The sequence below is a fragment of the Sminthopsis crassicaudata genome, chromosome 3, assembly GCF_048593235.1.
Source record: "Sminthopsis crassicaudata isolate SCR6 chromosome 3, ASM4859323v1, whole genome shotgun sequence".
In the NCBI taxonomy this organism is placed as follows: Eukaryota; Metazoa; Chordata; class Mammalia; order Dasyuromorphia; family Dasyuridae; genus Sminthopsis; species Sminthopsis crassicaudata.
Genome location: NC_133619.1, coordinates 617,852,962 through 617,871,729, shown reverse-complemented (window position 1 = coordinate 617,871,729; position 18,768 = coordinate 617,852,962). Strand labels below are relative to the sequence as shown.

The 18,768-nt window shown below is 36.3% G+C and overlaps 1 protein-coding gene across 6 annotated transcripts in view; it reads left to right on the top strand.

The window, feature by feature from the left end:
- The window catches only part of PRDM2 (PR/SET domain 2), a 196,235-nt gene that overhangs the window by 129,500 nt on the left and 47,967 nt on the right, over positions 1-18,768 (top strand). For 5 of the 6 annotated variants that reach the window (XM_074306218.1, XM_074306216.1, XM_074306220.1 and 2 more), the window contains 2 exons: positions 387-4,887; positions 8,536-11,956. In XM_074306218.1, coding sequence (XP_074162319.1) covers positions 387-4,887; positions 8,536-8,548 — 4,514 coding nt within the window. In that variant the 3' untranslated portion in view covers positions 8,549-11,956. Of the gene's footprint in view, positions 1-386; positions 4,888-8,535; positions 11,957-18,768 lie in introns of those variants that run through there. The other variant, XM_074306217.1, reaches the window with a different exon arrangement.

Below are 18,768 nucleotides of genomic sequence, written 5' to 3'. Positions count from 1 at the left end.
TTGATTATTCCTTTGCTGTGTCATCATCTGCCTCTCATGTACTGAGCTTTGTTACAGATACTCACTGAAGAGTAGTGGGGGAAAACTCTGGGCTTAAGGCTTCTAATAGCTATATGGCTGAGAAGAAAATCACTTACCTTCTCTGAATTTAAGTTTTCTCATCTTATAAAATGGATTGTTTTGAAAAAAATGTTTTGTAAATTTGAAGTGATTCATTAATATGAAGTAATTATTATACAACTCTGTTAGACAGTTGAATAGAAAGGAGTTATATGTTACTGTTCGTGAGTTGTAAAAATTTTAGTGTCAAGAATATTTAGAACAATATTTCCACTTGGCAAACTTCATATTTCTTTTTTACTTCTACTTTCCTTTATTCATTCTAGGACCTAAAGAGGAGGAAGAGAAGCCTTCAGCTTCAGCAGTGCTCTCCCTAGAACAGACAGCTGTTATTCAGGAGATGGTAAATCAGGATGTACTTCCCAAATTAATAATCCCTCCTCCTGTCTCTGAGCCTCAAACACTGCCAGAAGGGACACCTGAAGTAGTACATTGTGGATCAGATGACTTGGAGGAGGAAGAAGAGGAGGATGAAGATGAGGAAGAAGAGGAGGAAGGGGAAGAAGATACTAATATACCAAATGAAAGTTCTGAGAGAGAGCCAGAAGTAGAATGTGAAGAAAAACAAACATCAGAAGAACCAAGAAATGCAACTGAAGAAAATCTAGATGGCTCTCTTGAAGTAATGCCAGCAGTCAAAATTCCTAAAACAAAGGGAGATTCCAACGGTGATGTATTTGAAACATTCATGTTTCCTTGTCAACATTGTGAAAGGAAGTTTACAACCAAACAAGGACTGGAACGTCACATGCACATCCATATATCTACTGTCAATCATGCTTTCAAATGCAGGTACTGTGGAAAAGCTTTTGGTACCCAGATTAACAGGAGAAGGCATGAGAGACGTCATGAAGCAGGGCCAAAAAGGAAACCAATCTCAACTCTTCAACAGCCTGATGACCTTGTAGATGGCCCAGTGTTTGGAGATGATATAAGCCTTAAAGATGAATCAAATGCTTCAAATTTTTTGCAAGATCGCATGACTTTGGATTCAGAGAGAGTTTCCCAAGAAATTGCCGTTTCTTCTGTTGCAGAAGAGAATGGAGACCTCAAAGAACTGCATCCATGCAAATACTGTAAAAAAGTGTTTGGAACACATACAAACATGAGGAGGCATCAGCGTAGGGTTCATGAACGTCATCTGATTCCTAAAGGAGTAAGGAGAAAAGGATTCTTACTTGAAGAGCCACAACTTCCAGCAGAGCAGACTCAGCCGACCCAGAATGTATATGTAGCAAGCACAGAGCTAGAAGAAGAAGGAGAATCAGATGATGTCTACATTATGGATATTTCCAGCAATATCTCTGAGAATTTAAATTATTATATTGATGGGAAGATTCAGTCTAATAACAGCACTAGTAATTGTGATGTGATTGAAATGGAACCTAATACTGCAGATTTGTATGGCCTAAATTGTTTGCTTACTCCTGTTACAGTGGAAATTACTCAGAGTATAAAGGCTTCTCAAGTGCATGTAACAGAGGATCTTCCCAAGGACTCCTCTAGTAGCACAAATAATGATTCAAAGAAGCGAAGAACCACCAGTCCACCTTTTTTACCTAAAATTAAGGCAGAAACTGATGCAGAACCTATAACACCATCCTGCTCCTTAAACTTACCTCTCAGTGGATCCACTGCAGAGACTGTTTCTTATCACAAAGAGAAAAATGTCTTTTTGTCTTCAAAGCTCAAACAGCTTCTTCAAACACAAGATAGCAACAAGCTAACAGCAGTTATCTCTGCAACAGACATCCCTAAATTAAGTTCATCTGTCTCATCATCTTCTTCTATATTGCCTGTGTCATCAAGTAGGTTTAAGCGAAGAACCAGCTCTCCTCCAAGTTCTCCACAGCATAGTCCTGCTCTCCGAGATTTTGGAAAACAGAGTGAGGGCAAAGCAGTATGGAACGATCCAGCAGTTAGTTCTAAAATACCCAAATTAGAAAGTCATAGCAGTTCCCCTGCCTGGAGTTTATCTGGACGGGAAGAGAGTGACACTGTGAGCCCTTCCTGCTTTGATGATTACAAAATATCCAAAGACTGGGCAGCCAGCACCACTTTTGGTAATGTGTGCAATCAGCAGCCTCTGGATTTATCCAGTGGTGTAAAGCAGAAGTCTGAGCTTACAGGAAAGGCCCAGGTCCCTTGGGAATCTGTATTGGATCTTAGTGTGAATAAGAAATCCTGTGGTGACATGGATATCAAGGAATACAAAGAGAACAATTCAGCACAACCTACCTGCAGTGGTATAAAGAAGAAGAAACCAACAACCTGCATGTTACAGAAAGTTCTTCTCAATGAATACAATGGTGTGGATTTAGCTGTGGAAAAGGCTCCAGATGAAAATAGGAGTCCTAGTCCATGTAAATCATTAGATCCCCAGCCAGAACCAGATCTTGACCCAGATTCTAGTTTACCAGCCCCAGTTGCTCATTCCTCTCCTTGCACTTCTCCATCACCCCTCCCACAGACTTCTGTATCTTCTGGTCAGCTGCCTCCTCTTCTAATCCCTACAAATCCATCTTCTCCTCCACCCTGCCCACCTGTATTAACTGTGGCTACACCTCCGCCACCTCTCCTTCCTACACTTCCAGCTCCATCTTCCAGTGTTTCTCCTCCTTCATGTTCCTCACCACTTTCTAATACTACTACACAATCACCACTTCCCATTCTTTCACCTACAGTGTCTCCATCAGCATCTCCTGTTCCATCTGTTGAGCCTCTGAACTCTGCAGCTTCTCCTGGGCCACCTATACTTTCTTCTTCTTCTTCCTCCTCCTCCTCCTCTTCCTCGTCGTCTTCCTCTTCCTCCTCTTCCTCCTCTTCTTCCTCTTCCTCCTCCTCTTCCTCCTCTTCTTCCTCTTCATCCTCCTCTTCATTCTCATCTTCATCTTCTTCTTCTTCTTCATCTTCTTCTTCTTCTTCTTCTTCTTCTTCTTCTTCCCCATCACCACCACCCCTCTCAGTGGTTTCATCTGTTGTTTCATCTGGTGATAACTTGGAAGCTCCTCTCCCTATATCTTTCAAACAAGAAGACACAGAGAATGAGGATCAGAAACCAAGTGATGATCCACAGACATCAGATGAACAGGATATTGTTCAAGAAACATTCAATAAAAACTTTATTTGTAATGTTTGTGAATCACCTTTTCTTTCTATTAAAGACTTAACCAAACATTTAACTGTTCATGCTGAAGAATGGCCCTTCAAATGTGAATTCTGTGTGCAACTGTTTAGGGACAAAACAGGCTTGTCAGAACATCGTTTTTTGCTTCATGGAGTTGGGAATATATTTGTGTGTTCAGTATGTAAAAAAGAATTTGCCTTTTTGTGCAATTTACAGCAGCACCAGCGAGATCTCCATCCAGATAGAGAATGCACACACCATCAGTTTGAAAGTGGCACCCTTAGGCCCCAGAATTTTACAGATCCCTCCAAGGCCAAGGCAGACCATGTTCATTGTCTACCGGAGCATCCTATAGAAGCTTCAAAAGAGGAGGAGGAAGAAGAAGAGGTCAATGATTCTTCAGAAGAACTTTATACTACCATAAAAATAATGGCTTCTGGAGTTAAGTCGAAAGATCCAGATGTTCGATTGGGCCTCAATCAGCACTACCCAAGCTTTAAACCACCCCCATTTCAGTATCACCACCGAAACCCTATGGGCATTGGGGTTACCGCCACAAATTTCACCACTCACAATATCCCACAGACCTTTACTACTGCCATTCGCTGCACCAAATGTGGGAAAGGTGTTGACAATATGCCTGAATTACACAAACATATCTTGGCATGTGCTTCAGCTAGTGACAAAAAGAGGTACACACCCAAGAAAAATCCAGTACCACTGAAACAGACTGTACAACCCAAAAATGGTGTCGTGGTTATAGATAACTCTGGGAAAAATGCCTTTAGACGTATGGGACAACCCAAAAGACTAAATTTTAGTGTTGAACTCAGCAAAATGTCATCTAACAAGCTCAAACTAAGTGCACTGAAGAAGAAAAATCAATTAGTACATAAAGCAATTCTGCAAAAAAATAAATCTGCCAAGCAAAAAGCAGACTTAAAAAATAACGATTCAGATTCTCACTCACACATTTGTCCTTACTGTGATCGTGAGTTCACTTACATTGGAAGCCTGAATAAACATGCAGCTTACAGCTGTCCTAAAAAGCCAATTTCTCCTTCCACCAAAAGAAGTGTTTCTCATTCGTCCAAGAAAGGTGGGATCTCATCACCTGCAAACAGTGAGAAAAATGGTAACCAACGACGACGGACAGCTGATGCTGAGATTAAAATGCAGAGCATGCAAACCCACTTGGGTAAGACAAGAGCACGAAGCTCAGGACCCACCACAAATCCATCACCCTCTCCGTCTTTTAGAGCGAAACAGAAGGTAAAGTTTGTACCTTCAGTGAAGTCCAAAAAATCAAGCTCTACTTCTGTAAGAAACTCCAGTCCTGTAAGAATGGCCAAAATATCTCATATGGAGGGAAAGAAGTCAAAAGCAGTAGCCAAGAATCATTCTGCTCATCTCTCCAGCAAAACATCCCGGAATCTGCATGTGAGGGTACAGAAAAACAAAGCTGTTTTGCCAAGCAAGCCTGCTTTAGTGAGCAAGAAAAAATCAGACAGATTTAGTGTCAAATCTAGAGAAAGGAGTGGAGGGCCCATAACTCGAAGCTTGCAACTGGCAGCCTCAGCAGACCTCACTGAAAGCAAAAGGGAAGAGAGCAGTACAAAGCAGGAGCCCAAGGACTTCAGGTAAGCCTTTCTCTTTTAGTGGAAGAAAAGCCCCCATTTCTGTTAATATCTTTGAATCAAATAATTTGAGCACTAAAAGACAATCTTTATTGTAAAAATTGAAGGAGACTATCAGTGCTTTGGGTGTGTGAATCAATGGCCAGGTTTTATTTCATCTCTGAGAAATTTTGAGGGATTAGCATTATTTACAGAAAATAGTTGGTTGTAATTAGGGTTGAAAATCTGGTAAAAGTACTATCAGTGCACTAGAAGAAAACGAAACTCATTGAAAATGTCCTTTGTAATTTGTGTCTTGAGTTGTTTTTGCTTGTACATACTTTAAACATGATTCCTGACATTGTTGAGCATGCTGACTGCTTCTTTTGATGACAGTAATTTGTTTCTCTGTTACCATTCATCAGGTCATTCTTATTGCTCATTGTTTATCATTTGAAGTATTTAGCATATTAATAAATATGTCAACATTTTCATTGAATATGCTACATGCTACCCATGCTTTTCTTTAGCAAGAAAATGGTAAATAATGCTCCTTTTTTGGTCAGGGAGGCAAGATGAAGGTTAGATAGACTGTGAGAACCTGGAATGGGACAGCAACACAGGAACCCTGAAAATTTCCCAAGTCTTTTTTTCCCCCCTCTAATTAATTGACCCGTTAACTTAATGGATCAGGATTCTTGCTTTGCTGTCTTTAAATTAGAATGTATGAATTGATTTTAGTACCAGAGTTTTATGTTCTGTAGCAGGACGTAAGCTTTTTTTTTCATCAGAGAAGCTTTTATATAACCCTGAATATATAGGTTTATAAAATAAGATATGTAAATCAAACATTTACTGTTAATAAATCATAAAGAAATTTATTTTAAAACAGTTATTTGGTTTGCATATAATTTTACCATGAAAGTAATTGCATACTAATGAGATAGATGTGCTTCTTTATTTTTACCTAAAGAATTGAATCTTGGTGGAATATTTGATACCATTTTTACTGTTGTTAAAATGACCATGGTTTTTGATGAAAGCCAAAATGATTGTGGCACTTATTTTTGCCACATTAGATTCCCTTACTTTATGATGTTTTTAATCAGCTAGGGGAAAATTTTGGAGATGATGAACACATTCTTGGGATTCCTGTGTACAAAGCAATCCCACAAGAGCATATTCATTCATGCATTCCCTACTAGATATAATGCCCCAAGTTCTGCAAAATTCTTGCCTTTTGAAACAGTACTACTTAACCTGTGGTTCCAGAATTTCTTTCTAGCTGCTTATTCGTTCTTACTCTGTCTGGGAAGAAATTGCCTTGGAGACATAGTCATCTTAAGAACATTAAAAAAAAAATCTGTTATGTATCATTGTACATTTGTTCAAAGTATTTGTGCTTTGGTATAGGATATATACTATACCATGGCAAGCAACAGAGGAAGAACCATTAGGATAGTTAGCTTCAACTGTTATAAACCTCATGAATGTACTAATTGTTTTTTTGTTGCAAATATTAAGCTACATTTGTTCTTGAGCCATTACCTACATAAATATACCACATGCAAATATATGCTTATATATATTTTGAGATGAAGCCACCTCTCTAAGAGGTTGTTGGGCACAGATTCTTTTTTGTTTTCTTCTGCCTATATTCATGTTTAAGAACAGGCTCATGAATTTGTTAAGAGTTCAGGCACTTCCATGTAATTCTTTAAAATACCTCCAGTATGTGCCTCACATAGGTCTTTGGGGAGGGCCTCTTATTTGAATATTTTATAAAGGGAATAGCTTCTTTTTTTCTGAATCCTAATTTTTTTGGTTTTGAGTGGAAAGTTGATCTAAAAAAACCCCATAAATTATTTGAATAACACAACAGCTGCATTAATAAAATAAAGTACATCCTTTATTGGAATTTATCTAAAAACTACTTTGAATAATCTCAAAATATTTAACAGTTTGAAAAGTCTTATCAGAATATAGCATTACTCCTGTTGCTATGGTTTAGTGGTACTTTTTTTACTCTCAGTAGTCAATTGAAGAATTTTTATATTGTTGAATTAAAATTTGATATGCAGAAAGACTTAAACATTTAGATAAAGAATTGAACCAATGATACAGTTTTTCATTTAACAGGTATGAAATCATTGTCTCTTCCTGGGTCATATACATGATTATTGTGACTTCAAAATGAGTGAATCCTAAACAGTCTCACTTTCACTATTGGGCTCTTATCATGTAGCTGACCATAAATATTGTGAAGTGTTCTTTTAAAAAAACCAAAATGTTCACAAGGAAATGGAGACTTGGTTGTTAAAAATGTGTAATAAAGAATGCTTCTTGGGCAGAGGTCATTTTCTTTTTCTAAACTCTGTCTGCTGAATGGCAACTCTAAACATTGGTTTCCTGAGTTAGTTTCTTTTAAGTATGGCAGCTGCTTTTGATTCTATAGCCCAGATAAATATTTGTTTGAATTAAATTGGAAACTAAAGAATTTTCTCCTTTAAAAACAAATGAAAATTCTCCTTACTTTCCAATACTTTTTAGCTTCAAAAATTCTTTCTAATGAAAACATTGTATTATTAAAAGTCAGCCATTATATGGCAGAAAGTTATTTTTATTATAATTTTTTAGTAATCATTTTGGTTGAGGTTCATATTCTAGACACCATTACAAAACAATATATATTTTTTCTTTTCTTAACTTTTTTTTTTTTTTTTTTTTTTTTTTTAAGGAATAGTAACCAGAGATTTTACATTGTTCTTACCCTTACTTTTCAGTGTAAGGACCATTTTATAATAGTGATACCTCCTCCCCATTATGCCACTCCCCCACCACAGTTTTTTCAGCCTTTTTGTTTGAAACTGACCATTTTAATTAGTCATACAAACTTTTCCATTCAGTGTCTTGAGTGGCTCAGCACAATCTACATCTTACTCAATATTGTTACCTAGCCCAGGATAGTCCAATCAAAATGAGATAAAGAAATTTCATGGCATAAAGGAGAAAAGGAAACTATGTGTCACCAATCTTTGACTTCCCCTACACCTATCACACTTCTTGCTTAAAATAAATGAACTCTGTTTTAATGCTATTTCCAAAGCTAGCTTTGGGACCTTTCTTTTACATGCTAAATAATCAGGTCTGCAGCACTAGATTAATTTCTAGGATAGCCAAATGAAGGCTATAGAGAAAGAAGTGCATTTTCCATCTCCTTCTGTCGTCATTCCAGTAATGATATACTTTAAAATCTTTGTGAAATAGGAGTAAGCATAGTTTAGAATAATTTTCATATTGATTTATGCATAGACTGCGTAAGAAATCCTGTAGATAGAAGTCCTGTATCTTGCTTAATTAACAGGAGATCTTGTATTTAAAGAGAATTTAAATGTTAGGTTTCTAATTAATATTAACTTGATGCAAAGAGAAACAGATTTTGCCATGAAAGTCTGCTGATAAAACAAAAGCAATTCTTTGCTGACTGACTTCTTTTAGTTTGTCTTCTTTTGATCAGAAGTTTAAGTCCTAGGCATTCCTTCAGGCTCATTTGCATCACTGTCTTAATACTGTTTGTCTTATGGTCTACTCACCTTTTTCTTTTTAAGCATGTTCAGTTCATAAGCAGGTTATATTATTTTGTCATTTATCTTCAGTTTTCTTATTTTCTAGGAACCTCCTGTAAAAACAAAACAAAACAAATCTTAATTGACAAAGTAAAGCTATTGCATGCTCAACTTAGGATAAGCACTACGACAATGGATGTGAAATCCACCAAGCTTTCAAGACCGGTTGAAGCTGACTCAAAAAAAAAAAAAAAAAAAATCTTAAATGCAACCGTGATTGCCTGCAGGCTTTGTGCTAATGTTGTTAGTGTCAGGCTTATGTTTCTCCCTTGGTGCCTGATGCATGCTGGGCTACAGGATGATTCAGATGCAAAGAGAAGGGTACTGTAAAAATGGGCTGAGGTGAACTGAATCTGTCATCATTGGACTGTTAACTCAGATTTTAGTGTTGCCCTGCTTCTGGTGAATGGCACAGAGAAAGACAATTTGAATTTATTCTTGCAAAGCAAGTTCCCTGTTTTATCAATAGTTTCTTGTAGATTCAGGGATGACAAATTCTTATGCACTCATTTTAAAGTATTTTGGTCACTTGTCTTGATGCCTTCTTTTAAATGAATTAGTAGAAGGAAAGGAATCTAAATTGTCAGGATTCTCCCTATCCCATTCTTTTCTTTCTTTCTTTTGTTTTTTTCTTATCAAGAGTGGATTGCCAGTATAATTTTGAGGAAACCAGATTGGATTTGAACTCTTATGCATTTTCTAATTTTCTTTTTTATGTATCCAAATGGAAACTATCCTCTACAAATTATTACCTGGCACTAATTTATAACTATAATATTATTGGATGCTGTGTAGCATTTTATTAATGCACAGGATAAAGAAAGCAGGTCTGTATAAATGTATGTCTCTACACATAAATATTAAATGAGTTTACTGTACCAGGTCTTACACTTCACTCTCTTATTGAGATTAAAAGTAACAAATTGGTCTCCTTAAGTATGATATTACTGTTGGAAAATACTTTACCATGCATTTCTATGCCCTTTTCAAAAAGGGTCAATGACAGAGTTTGTGGAAATGGTTAATTTCATTCACATACCCTATTTGTTTTTGACTTTTAAAAGTAATCTACCTCTTAAAATTTGTAGTTTAATACTTGTTTGGTGAATCTGTGCCACTTTAACTCTTTCACTATCATTCCCATTTTGTTACATTTCTGTTATGGGGACTTTATGTTGAAATATTGTATAAAGCATTTGTAGCAGTTTAAAAAAATAAAATATTTAAAATTATTTAAATTGTTTTGGACACTTCAATTGTATTATATGTGATTTACATTTTACATTAATTTTTTGTTTTATTTTGAGTTGTTAATCTGGAGAGTGTTCCTGTATTTGAAGTTTGCTGTTAGTTACATTACTGTTTCTTGTTGAAGAGTGATCTAAAGACTATTCTAATGCAAACATTAAAATTTACAATTTGTTGTACAAATGGGGTTGTCCCTTTGCTTTTAACCAATGTACCATTGACAGAAATCTTTAGTACAGGTAGAAGACTACAGAGTGGTGTTTGCTCTCCCTCCCATCCCCCCAGCATGAAATAAATTTTGTGAACCTGTCAGATCTTTAAAAAGATCTTTTTATGCTGTTGCAAACACTTAATGGCCAGATAGATGGGCTCTAATGAAACATTTTTTCTATAATTGTAACCAATAAAGTAAACTTTCTAAACACTTGTGAAAGGCTTTCATTTTGTACAGAAATCCAGATTGTCCAAATTCCCCCACCTTTTTCCCCACCTCCCAATCATCAAAGTAATATGGGAGAAGACTTTTTGAAAGCCTGTGCTCTTCAGTAAGAGTAGTGCAATAAAAAGGCAAACCAAAAAAAAAAAAAAAAAAAAAATTCAGTTTTGTGGTCTCTCTGGCATCGAGCTAAAGATGTATTAATTGAGACACTGCACCAAAAGGTGATTGCAGTATAATAGCACTGGTGCTAATGAGAACTAATGAATGTCTGCAAGAGTGAAATGAATTTCATACACATGGCACTTGTTTTAAACATTGCTCTGTGTTTTGATTTTGTTGACATCATTTTACCTTTAAACAAAGTTGATGTCATTTTAAATTATATAAATCTCATACCATGAAACAAAACAACAGTTCTAACATATTTAATATTTCAGATGGCTGTATTTACACCTGCTTTAAAAGCTCCTCACTACTCAGACAGAAAGGGAAATTTAAAATAATGGTATAACCATTCTGTGCTGTATGACCAGGTTTCTGCCTAGAGGAGATGATACTTAGTATTAACAGTTTACCTGTTTCACTGAAATTTGCTTAGCATATACTAGTGACATACTTGTTCAGTTTTTTCTTCTGCTTGACTGCCCATTCCATAGAACTGGCTAACATCCATTACAGTTCATGTGAATAACATTTATGATCCTTGATATGTTTTCAGCACTTAACTCTGGATTTGGCTAATTGTTGGGGGACAAATGTTTTTCTTTTGATCGACTTTGTAATTATCTTGCCCACGATGAGATTGCCCTACAATACCACCCAATCTAGATCTACAGACTCCTTATACTCATGATGATGACAGTGTAGTTTATGTCAGGATAGTCTTCTTATTTGCTTTAAGCCTGTCTCTATATTAATCTCTACCTGTTTTTCTAATGTTCAAGACATGCTTTACCTGGAGCCAAAGTGATTAGTTTATTGTGCCAGCACATCCTATTGGTCTTGTTTTTAGCTCCATATGAGTTAAATATATCACTGGAATTCTCTTTAAGGTTCTGGAACAGATTTTTTTACTGTAAAGGACACTGATAAAGGGAAAGCACAAGAACTGAGATAATTGCTTACCTTTTTGACAGTAAGGCTCTTAAAACAGGAGTGGCTGGTTTGAATCTCTTTAGGCTTAAAAATCTGAAGGATTAAAAACTATTCATGGAAGCAGTTTGTTCCTGTTGCTATTTTAAAGTGTCAATTTGTGTTTCTCATTAGAAATTCATTTTTATTCTACTTGTTCTCATTTGAATGTTAAAAATTTTCTTTCATGCAAAATGAATATGGATTCAATCAAATGTTGCTTGGTTATTGTTTTTCCCAAACCAGTGGTTAACTTTTTTTTTTTTTTTTTAATCTAAGTGGTGATTTTGTTTTTGTAACTTTAAAAACGAACAGGTGAGAGTTTTAAACCTTCAGAAGGATGATATTTGCAGCATAGTGGAAAAAAATTGGATTTTGGAAATAAGAGGCTGGGATTGGAATCTCACTTCTGACACTTCTAGCTGTGTGACCTTGGACAAGTAACTATTTAATTATCAGCCTCAGTTCCTTGATATGTAAAATAGGGTTAATACCTGGACAGTACCTACCTCACAGGGTTGTTGTGAGGGTCAAATGAATTAATGTATGTAAAATGTTTTGCAAACTTTAAAGCACTATTAAAATGCCAGTTATTAATAATAAATTGTAGATGTCATACATGCATTAAAATTTTTTTTTGCTAAAATAACAGCATACTTTATGGCTTTGATATTGTGTTCATTATATCTAAATTTTATTCTGTTTATGGAATCCTTTTAGAGATTTTTTTTTTTTAATCAGAATGCAAACTATCAAAGATGGGCAACCTTGAAGGTGGAATAGGAGCAGTCAGAAAGCAAGAGATATGATCAGAAAACCAGAGAATGAAATGAAAGTGATTTAAAGATGATACTGTTAGTAGAAAATAGTTTTCTTTTCCTTTTGTAGGTGATATTTATCCTATCAGATTTTCAAGAGTCCACTGCATATGTTCCCTTTTATCTTTGGCAATATCTTTTTTTTAGATTTCTATTCATCTTGCCTTGTGTTGGCTGTCTGTCTACTAACTCCTAGTTATTGATTACTAAGGGTCACCTACCTTGCAGCATTTAAAAATTATTTCTTGAATAATCAAAAATTTTTCTTGGAATTACTGAATTAATTTATATTTAACACAACTTCCTTCATTCTCTCTGCAATAAAAATTAGTCCTGCTTCTGGATTGTCTAGAGTGGAATAGAAAAACTAAATCCCACATAGCTTCAAGTCAGGTTATAGCTAAACCTTAACCAGTACAAGAAATATTTAATTGATTTTGTCCAAAGATATCACAGAATTTGAGATTTGAAAAGGATTTCATTGTCCATGTAGTCCAGGCCACATGTGAAAAAAAACTCTTACTCTTAACTCTTAACATGTTTCATCGATGGTCATTCAACCTCTATTTGGAGAGGGTCAGGAAGGGGAAGCCCATCACCTTTCTAAGCAATAATGCACTTTTGAAAAGCTAGTTGTTAATGAAACTTTATTTTCCCCTCCTGACATAGGCCCTAACTGGTTACTTTGATAATTTTATAACTCTCACCCCTTTTGGTTCTCATGTCTGTGGCCAAAAAAGTCAAATTTTTCTTTTCCATTTGACAGCCCTCCAGAAATTTTTAGACAATTTTTCTGTCTCTTCTGAGTCTTCCCCAGTTCATACAGCTGATTCTCATGTCATGGACTTAGGGAACTTTATGCTCTTCATGTTATCAATTCCCTTCTTAAACCATGATACCTGATACCAAAGTACTCCAATAAGGTTAGATTAGGACAAAATTGTCTACTCTCTTCCTAGAAGTCCTTCTTGTGAAATTCTGAATTGTATTAGTGTTTTATTTTTCCTCTTAAGCATCATGTTGTTAACTTTTTATATCAGTGACTTTTTCCCTACTCCTATCCCAGTCATATTTGTAAAGGTGACTTTTTTCCCCCCCAGTACCATGTGTAGGGTGTAATCCTAGTGAATTTCATCTTTCTAGGTTAAGCTCAATGCTCCAATTTTTCAGGATTCTTTTAGGGCTTGATTCTGTTACCTGTTAATGAGGTCATTGACTGAAATGTTAAATAGCATAGGGCAAAGTACATCTCTTAACTACCATGTTGCCATTGAACTTATTTAAAACTATTCCTTGAGTTTAGTCATCCAGCCAATTCTGAATTTAATTTGGTTCTATTGTTTATCTTCACATAAGGCATGTAATCCTTTATCAGAAGTTTTAGTTAGATTGAAATATACAAGTAATATTTCCTTCTAATTTAGTGATCTTGGTTTTTTGTTTTTTTTTTTAAAGGAAATAGCAAATGTTCTTTGGCATGCTTTACAGCTTGAATTCATGCTGGCTCCTGTAAATCATTGCTTCCCTTGATAAATGTTGGCCTACTTATTCTTGAATGATACATTACTTAATTTTCTAAGAAATTAAAGTCAATCTTAAAATAGTGTTACAGATTAGTTTGCAGATTCTTTTGCTTCCATTTAATTTATTCTCCAATTTGTGGAACTCTTCCATTTTCCATGATGTTTTAGATATCACTGATGATGCCTCAGCAGTCACTTTTTTCCCCTACTTCGTTCAAGAACCTAGGTTCATCTGGGCCATGTGACTTGAATTTAGAGTTCATTCATCAAAAGCAGCTAGATTTTGTCCCCATCTCTTTGTCCCCATTTACCTTGCAATGCATTCCTCCACCAAGCGCTCTCCTTTTTCTAACTTTGATGTTACTGTTGAAGTGCCCCTGGCTTCTCAGTCATACAAACTTAAAATGTAAATGCCATCCTCAGGTGACTCCTCTCTTCTCTCCATTATTCAAGGGGTTGTCAAGGCCTATTATGTTTACCTTTATAATACCTCTTCCTTACTTTCCCTTTTCTTTGTCATTGCTTTCATTTTGGTTCAGACCCTTATGATCTCACACCTGTACAATTACCTTCTGGTTGATCTCACTTCCTCAAGTCTCTCCCTACTCTAGTCTTCCTTCCCCTCAACTGTCAACAGGTCTTACTGGCACCCATGCACCCCTCTATCCCCACTTCCCTAGTGTGACTCCTTGTTACCTCTGGGATCAAAAATTCAATGTCTTTTAATAGCTTTTCATAATCTAGCTCCTACCAATTTTCCAGTCATCTTATCCCTTAATGGCTTTCACATTCTCTTTGATCCAGTGACACTGGCCACATTGTTGTTCCTTACATTCTATCTCCTGTCCTGACTGGGCATTTTCACTGACTTATCCCCCATTCCTGCAACTAAAATTTTCCTCCTCAGCTGTTTATACATAGTTCTTTTCATTTTCTTCCTTGAGAACCATTGTATCTCCAGCACTTAGTACAGTGCCTGGCACATAGTGGGTATTTAATTACAACTTGTTGATGGTTAGTTATTTTTGTCCCATTATTCTTAATGTATTCTTTTTTACATGTGGAAAGGATTTGAGCAGCAACTCTGCCTGCCCTCTTGTCAGTTATTTTTCTCTCCACCTCCAACAAATGCCCTATTCTTTGATCATTTTCTCTCAATATGACTTAAAACACTTTTTTGTTCTCTTTAGTTTCAGCTTTGGCATTCCTGACATTCTGTGCAGCACTTAAAATTCATTCTCTATAATTGAGTTTGTCTATTTTCTCTTTGTGTGTATATGTGTATTTAAGTGTGGTTGCATGCACATTGATGTTTTCCCAAAAAAAATCCTATTTTTCCTCCTCATTCTTCATTATCTCCATTTCTTCCTTAAGCTTGCTCCCCCTGAAACATTTTAAGTCCAAGGATTCTATCTATGTTTCCTTTGAATCTTTGAAATCTGCTTTTCTAAAATGGACAAATGCCCCCCCATTCTCAGATTTCCTATGGCAAACAGGTGTGGAGTAATTTTTTGTCCCCTTGTGAATCCCATCATTTTCATCCCAGCAAATCATCCTGATGTGGATTGAAGTCCCTTTAAGATTCTTTTCTGATTCTCTCGCCCCTCCCCTCCCCATGGCTGAAGAAGCTAAGATCTTTGATTCACAAATCCTGGTCAAAAGCACCCTTTTGAATTCCAATGATATCCGGGCTTTTCCAGGCCCCACTATCTGCTCAGGTTTCCCCAACCCCCACAAACAGCTTCTTCCTTATCTAAAAACCCATTGAATACTATTCAATTCTAATCCTGGCCGAAACCCGCCAGGAATGTGGGACACCCACCTTCAAGATAATCAGAAGCCCCCATTATAAAAAGGGGAACCCTGGAGTCCACTCTTTCCAGGAGACCCAAACATGGAATCCTTATATCGGCCATGCCAAGGGTTTCTGTCCGCCCAGCGCCAGGTCTGGCCCTGGCATCTTTCTACCTTTACCCTTACTTCCAAACCCCAAATAAACCTCTTTTATTAATCTAGGTTTTCAGGCCTGTAAATTCCTTTACAGGGTTCTCTGCATTTAACTATGCATCCTTGCGAGGAACCAAAAGGGATTGATTACCCCTTACTTAATTCTCATCAATCCTATTGTTGAGATCCAAAATAGAATTTTCATTCTTGATTCCTCCACTTTTTGAAGGATGAAATTGTCAAGGCAAGTCAAAAAAATTAGTTATCCGTTCCACATTATGAATTTCCCTACCATCAGACTTTCAATATATTGCAGGTTGGCATAAGAAATTAAGTAGTAATTTTTTTTTCCTCAGTGATATTTTTCTAAATACATGTAAAGATAGTTTTCAACATTGTTTTGTAAGATTTTGTGTTCCAAATTTTTTCTCCCTCAACAACTCTCTAAAATAGCAAGCATTCTGATACAGGTTATATACATGTACGGCCCTTCTAAACATATTTCTATATTTGTCATGTTTTGCAAGAAAAGTAGGAGAAAGCAAAAGCAAAAAAACAAACAAGATGAAAATAGGTGAAAATACTATACTTCACATATTGTCTCCATAGTTCTTTGGACGTGTATGGCATTTTCTATCCCAAGGGTATTGGAATTGTCTTGGATCGCTATTGTTACTGAGAAGACTTAAACCCATCATACTCAATCATCACTGTTATCAATTCGATCAAGGGTCCAAGAATTCCCAAAAAACAAGTCTCAAGAGTGAGTAAAGGAGCATTTATTATGTTCCTGCAGGAAGCATGTGGAAGAGCGTGTTGGTACAGAAGCAAGAGCATATTTTTATTAACCAAACTCCTCTTATGTACCATCCAGCCTCCTCTTAGTCATCCCTGATTGGTCACTGCTGACCAACAAATATAACAGTATTTCCCTTTCCTTTCTTTATGCCCTCCCAGATATGTTTCTTCTCCCTTGTCACACATGTGTCCCATATTCAAAGATGGCAGAAAACTACTCCTTTGGGCTGTGTTGGTTAATGTACAATTAGTCTATTAAGCATGCTTATTCTGCATTTGCTTTTGCCAAGTCATTGACCCTAACTAGTTTGAGCCAGATCGGAGTTTGTAGTAAGAATGTGGTTGAAGAGGATACATAAACTCACTTCTGATTGGTTGGATCCACCTGTTAAGCAATTTCATTAAATATTATCATAATTCTCACAATTTTAGCTATCTGTGGAAAACAAACTTATTACCTTGGGTCCATCTATCACAATCACATCATCTTGCTGTTACTGTGTGTAATGTTCTTCTGGTTCTTCTTACTTCACTCAGCATCAGTTTGCATCTTTCTAGGCTTTTCTGAAATCAGCCTGCTTATTTTAAAAAATAATATTCCATTACATTCATATCTGATGGGCATCCATTCAATTTCCAGTTCCTTGCCACTACAAAAAGAGCTGTTAACAAACATTTTTGCTCTCTTTTATGATCTCTTTGGGATACAGACTCAGTAAGTGACACTTTTGGATCAAAGGGTATGCATGGTTTGGTGGCCCTTTGAGCATAGTTTCAAATTGCTCTCCAGAGTGGTTGGATCATTTCACAACTCTACCAATAATACATTAGTGTCCCAGTTAAATAGGAATTTTGGCAGTTTGGTGGACGACACATTATACGGAATCTCTGATAAGATGTTTAACCCAACTTTTACAATAAGATGCTGTAAATTACTCCATAAAAGAAAAATGGAAGACTTCTCTGGGATGAAGAGAGGACTGAAAAATTTTACACAGATTTTCCAAATCATGGGGGTGCTATACCCTCTAATCTCCATGATGTAGAAAAGATAACTATTTGTTCCTCCTATTTTGGTAAAGAGAGAACTCTAGTGGATGTCTAGTTAATTGAAGTACCCCCATTACTACTATATCATGCCTCTACACCAAGCTTGTGATCAGTTTTCCAAACTTTATATACTTCCTTTTTCTGACCAGATGTTTTTTATGTAGTATACTTAGTCATTTCTGTATCTCCTTTGGTCTTCTTCCCTCAATCCTATAATGTTTCACCTCCTCTCTCTGGTTTATGGATTCCCAAAAGTTAGTGTACATTGTTAACATAAAATGCTGTGCTCTCCCTTTCTTTCTCTCTCCTTCCTTCCCTACCTCTACTTTTCTTCCTCGTCTTCCTCCTACCCCTTTCTACTTTTGCCTATCTTGTTTCTTTGAACATTACACCTAAGATCAGGTATAAAGTCCTCTGAATTTTAAAGCTATCTATAACCTGACCCTTCCCTACTTTTCTGATTTTTCTCATACTTTATTTCCCTTCATTCACTTAGGATCTGTGACATTAGTCTCTTAGCTTGTTCTTCACACAAAGTATTCCATCTCCTGGTTCCATTTTCACCAACTGTACCCCATGTATGAAATGCTCTCCTCACCCTCTGGCTCCTCATTTTTCAAGTATCAGCTGAAATCTTACCTTCAAGAAACCTTCGGAGGTCTCCCTGAAAGTTATTGTCTTCCATCTAAGATTACTTTTCATCTATCCTTTATATATCTTATACAAAGTAGTTCTAAAGAAACTTGAGATGCACAAATCCATCCCAACATTCATACATTGGACTATGTGGGCTTGATCTGTGGTAGAACCTTCTGAGCTCATATTAGTCTAATCAGCCATAGTCAGACACTCTTTACAATGAACCTGATGTTATGATGTCATTTTGGTCCTTTTTGAGTATGAAGAACAAAAATTATGTCTTGTATATTTGTAGTGTTGTTTTCCCCATTATCATGTAAGTTCCTTGAGGACAAACATGGTTTTTGCTTTTCTTTGTAGCATGTAACATCATAGTACTTAGAACCTAGTACTTAATAAATAAATGCTTGTTGATTGACAACCTGAATATGGTTATTCATTCAGAATCTGTCAAGGTTTTCATCCACCCAAATCTCAAAGATACCTAAATTCTGGGTATTTGTGTTTAGAATTTGAAAATAGGATAGCTTGATGTATAGAATTCTGGAGTCTGGCAAGTGGAATAAACATTTATATAGCATTTACTATGTCATGTCTCATTTGACACAGCAACCCTGCAACCCTCCTCCCCCTTCCTCCTAACTCCCTTCTCCTTTCCCTCCTCCCCCTTCCTCCTAACTCCCTTC